General features: G+C 52.4%; 1 protein-coding gene across 1 annotated transcript in view; it reads right to left on the bottom strand.

The window, feature by feature from the left end:
* Window positions 1–252: 252 nt before the first annotated feature.
* The window catches only part of LOC112633178 (fibulin-1), a 100481-nt gene continuing 96105 nt past the window's right edge, over window positions 253–4628 (bottom strand). Inside the window, exon 15 of the mRNA XM_025399622.1 lies at window positions 253–1088. Coding sequence (XP_025255407.1) covers window positions 949–1088 — 140 coding nt within the window. The 3' untranslated portion in view covers window positions 253–948. The remainder of the gene's footprint in view (window positions 1089–4628) is intronic.

Raw genomic sequence — 4628 nt, forward strand, 5'->3', positions numbered from 1 at the left:
GCAGCACTGGACATGGGGCAGGGAACGAACCTGAGCCGCACTTCTCAGAGGGTGGGCATGGCGTTGAAAACAATGTGTGTAGGAAGCTGGGCCCCGCCCCAGAACCTTGAGGGGCAGGAGGAGCATTGAGACATCCTTGGGTGGGGTGAGGCAGGGGGGCGGGAGGAGGGAAGATGTCCAATCCCTTAGCTGGTGGCAGACTCCTGAGCTGGCAGAGAGCCCTCTTCTTGAAAGACTGTCATGCACAGGCCATCAGGAGGATCACAAAGTTGTTTATTTCCCCACCTATAAGAAAAGATGGATGATGCAGAGTGCCGAGAAATCCTAGCCATTCCCCTGGTGAACGTACTGGAGCCCCACACGAGCCTAACAGGCTGCGTCTTTAGCAAGGGATTTTCCTCTATTTCAACAGAACTGCAATTTCCCTTCCAAGTGCTCCCCGCGGCATTCGGTCACGCTGCTTCTGGGGAGAATGTATCGTCCACTTCTGTGCTATTCTACAGCAGCCATGTCCTTAGAACACAGAAAATCTGATTGGCCAAAAAAAAAAAAAAAAAAAAAAAAAAAGTCAAATTTCATACAATCAGGGCAAGAATTGGTCTTCTTTTGGCATTTGGACTGGCTGCCCCCTAAAAAATGTCTTTCTTTCCTTGGCCCTTAGCAAGGCCCAGCCCAGAGGCAGAGAAAGGGGGCGACACTTAGCCTTTGCATTTAAAAATGAGCAAGGTTTTCAATCAAACAGTTGAGCAATTGGACTCATTTTTTAAACACCAAAAATACGTCAGATGGACTTACTCATCTGGCTCAGCTTAATACATATTGGCCTAATGCTACAAACAAATGCCTAACATTAAACAAGTCTGAGAGTACAAACAAGCACAGGCCACAGTCACTGGCAGCAATGATTTGGCCTGGAGGTGCACCCGTGGCTGTGATGCAGACCAGCCCTCAGAACCAGTACTCAGAGACGAAGATGTGGACGTTGACAACATTTCGGTGGGAGACCACGCCCCCGACCACATAGTTCATCTCCAGCTTCAGGATGGCATGAAATGGGCCCACGATGGGCCGTACCTGGCGCACAACACCTGCGGAGAGAGCAGAAGGTGTGCCGGAAGTTAGAAGGCACTGCAGCAATGTAGAGATCTGGGAAGTGGTTTCCCTCAAGGAGTTTCAGAGCTAGAAGGGGGCTTAGACCTCGTGGAGCCCCATTCTATGCCAGATGCTTGAGTCCCCTGAATAACATCCCCTTCCAAGTGGTCGCTTCAGGCTCTGCTCCCGCCTGCAGGGACTGGTGAAAGTGAACTCACTACTTGCTAAGACAGCCTTTCCATCACGCACTGCCCAACCCGGAGGAAAGCTGTGGGTGTGGGCTTGGAAACTGGATGGCTCTGGGGTCAATGCCAGCTTCTGAGCCCAGGTTTTCTGCTCTACCACCATTTACCTGACAGGTGTTTTTTTGTTTGTTTTGTTTTGTTTTTGCGACGGAGTTTCACTCTTCTTGCCCAGGCTGGAGTGCAGTGGCGCAATCTCGGCTCACCGCAACTGCCACCTCCTGAGTTCAAGCCATTCTCCTGCCTCAGTCTCCCGAGTAGCTGGGATTACAGGCATGCACCACCATGCCTGGCTAATTTTGTATTTTTAGTAGAGACAGGGTTTCTCCATGTTGGTCAGGCTAGTCTCAAACTCCTGACCTCAGGTGATCCACCCGCTTCGGCCTCCCAAAGTGCTGGGATTACAGACATGAGCCACCACACCCGGCCTACCTGACAGGTTTTAAGGGAGCCTAGAAAAGGGCCTGGCATGGAGTGAGTGCCTGACAGAAATCTTTCTCCCTCCTTCCAACCCACTGTGCCCAGTTCTGACCCCTGAGAAGAAACGAAGCAGGTATATCCTCTCCCCTAGGACATCTGAGGATTGCAGTGGGCCTTGCATCCTTCTGCAAGCAGAGCATTCCCAGTTCCCCATGGGACATGCCTCTGGACCCCCTGCTGTGCATGCCTCTGTGGAGGGTGACACCTGAGCTCACTGTTCAGTGTTTGTGATAACATGGAAGCAAGAAGTGGCTGGAGTAACAGAGGATCAGCGCAGCAGTGGAGTCCCCAGGGCAGTCAAAACGAGGATGGGTGGTGGAGGGAGACTGGTATCAGTTCTGGGGAAACAGCTGGGGGTCACAGGGAGCTCTGCCTGTACCAGGGTAGGGACCGGGCAAACACTATGGCCAAAGGACAGGGCACAGACAAAGCTCAGCCACGCCAGGGAGGAAGAGGAGCAACCCCAGGCATTCTGCAGATTCCAGGGGAGCAAGAGAGTGGGTGCCACAAATCTTCCCCAGCCTGGGCCTGCCATCTCCATGGCCCCCGGCCAGGCCTGGCTGGCACTGCCTTCCCTCTGCAGGGCACCCAAAGGCTCACAGAGACTCTCCCATACTCTGTACGGGGTGAGAGTATGGGACAGTCTTCACTGCACTGTGGAGAGGCTGAGGCCCTTTTGAGGCCAAGGTTCCCCGGCAAGTCAATGGTGCCATGCCCCTGTGCTCCTGCACTGCACGATCCAGATGCCCAGCATCTGCCAAGGCATCAGCTCCAGCTGCGCAGGGCGGCCTTCCCGCCAGAGCAGAGCGCTCAGCAGATCCCCTTCGCATGCACACATGTGCTCAACAGGCACTGGGACAGTTCCCAGGGTTCCAGACATCACGAACAGGATGCTGGCTTCAAAGCTGCTGGAAGATCTAGGATGAAAGGTGCTGGAAGATCTAGGATGAAAGGTGTGCGCCATTCTCTGATGAAGGGTTTGCACTGTCCAGCGGGGGTGGGAATGGAGGTGGGGAGGGCTGGGGAGTCAGGACAGGTTTCTTGGAGGAGACACCCCTTTTGCAGAGGAAGCTGCACAAGCCAAGGCTGCAGGCTGCTCCCCAGTGTCTGTGGCCAAACAGGCAGACCTACGGGTGCTGACATTTGTGAATGAACCGCCAAGGCCCCTTATCTGTTCCACATGTTCTGACAGTAGGATTTGTTGAAAGTGGTGTGAAGGGTGCGGATGTGGGGTGACTACCTAACAACTGGTTCTCTGATCATACCATAGGCCAATTTCTATGGCCAATTTCAGGTACCACGTGGCATCACTGAAAGTGGACTCGTGGAGAGATGTGCGCAAGCAGCTGTCCAGAGCTGGTGTGAGCGGTGTGAACCGGTGTGAGCTGGCTCTGAGACACCTGCTTGGATGCTCTGTGAAGAGCAAATATGGAGCCTACAGCTTCACAACCACACATTGAGAAATAGCTACCGGCTGTTTGCCACAAACGGCTGATTCCAGGCTGGATTCTGCGAACAGTTCCTCTGCAGGCTTAGGAAACGTGCACGGGGACAGCCTATCTCCAGCTCTTGGTGCCCAGGACACAGCAAAGGTTCAGGGGAGAACTGAGAGGTCAGGAAGGCCTTCGGTACGAGTGGCTGGTTCCTGGTCAGGAACGTAAGTTCACGCTCAGAAGGGGAATCTGAGCGCAACGTTCCCTCTTTCGCTCTCTGGGCTTATGTTTCAAAAGTGAAAGGCCCAGCAGCCGGGGTGGAATTTCAGGCTGTTCCCTAAGCAAACACGGGCTTTAGCTCCGATGGAGAGATAAGCGCAGGCTTCTGCAGGCTGTCAGCACCCTTGCTCTGCCTGCTACGCGGTGATGACATGGCAGCTTTGTCCTGCCTGAAAGCCCATGAACATCTTCAGCTCCCGGCAAAAGACGTGGACTTGTCACCACCCTGGGCTTGCCAGCAGGCCCTGGTGACCGGGTCGCTCCCGCCCGCCCCTCCCTGCGCTCGGTCTGCCCATCAGGGTGAGTGTGGGCTCACGGGGCTGAACCCAAACACACCCCCGTGGATCCCCCGTATGTCATATTTTTCTCTCCCCAGGCCTGAGGCCACCAATGGCGCCCCCGCCGCCACAGTGACCTGCCAACCTTACTGGTTCTAGGTGCAGAGATGGTTCTTACCACCCTTCCTGGCATTCAGAGGTTTGGGGCTTGAAGGAGAAGGGCGAGAGGCTGGGTGAGCCTGTGAATCACTGTAGGGAGGAATGGCAGGTGCCGCCACAAACTACAGTCAGATACGTCTTTGTTTCAGCTGGGTGCGGTGGCTCACGCTTGTAATCCCAGCACGTTGGGAGGCTTAGGCGGGCAGATCACAAGCCCATGAGTTCAAGACTAGCCTGGGCAACGTGGCAAAACCCCGTTTCTACAAAAAATACAAAAATTAGCCAGGCATGGTGGTATGTGCTTGTAGTACCAGCTACTCAGGAGGCTGAGGTGGCAGGATTGTTTGAGCCCGGGAAGGTCAAGGTTGCAATGAGCCAAGATTGTGCCACTGCATTCTAGCCTGGGTGACAGAGCAAGACCCTGTCTCAAAAAAAAAGGGATCTGTTTCTGTTATTATATTTCTGTATATTATGTAGTTTCATATATGATACATAACTATTATACATATAAAACATATATTATAAAACACTAATATATTATTTAAAATATAAAGTATGTCAAATTTATATAAATGTATTTTAAATAGTTTAGATAAAGTGTATTTTACAAATTTATGTATAAATTTATATAATTACATATAATTATATTTACACATAAGTGTATT

Source organism: Theropithecus gelada, chromosome 10 (genome assembly GCF_003255815.1).
Source record: "Theropithecus gelada isolate Dixy chromosome 10, Tgel_1.0, whole genome shotgun sequence".
Lineage (NCBI taxonomy): Eukaryota > Metazoa > Chordata > Mammalia > Primates > Cercopithecidae > Theropithecus > Theropithecus gelada.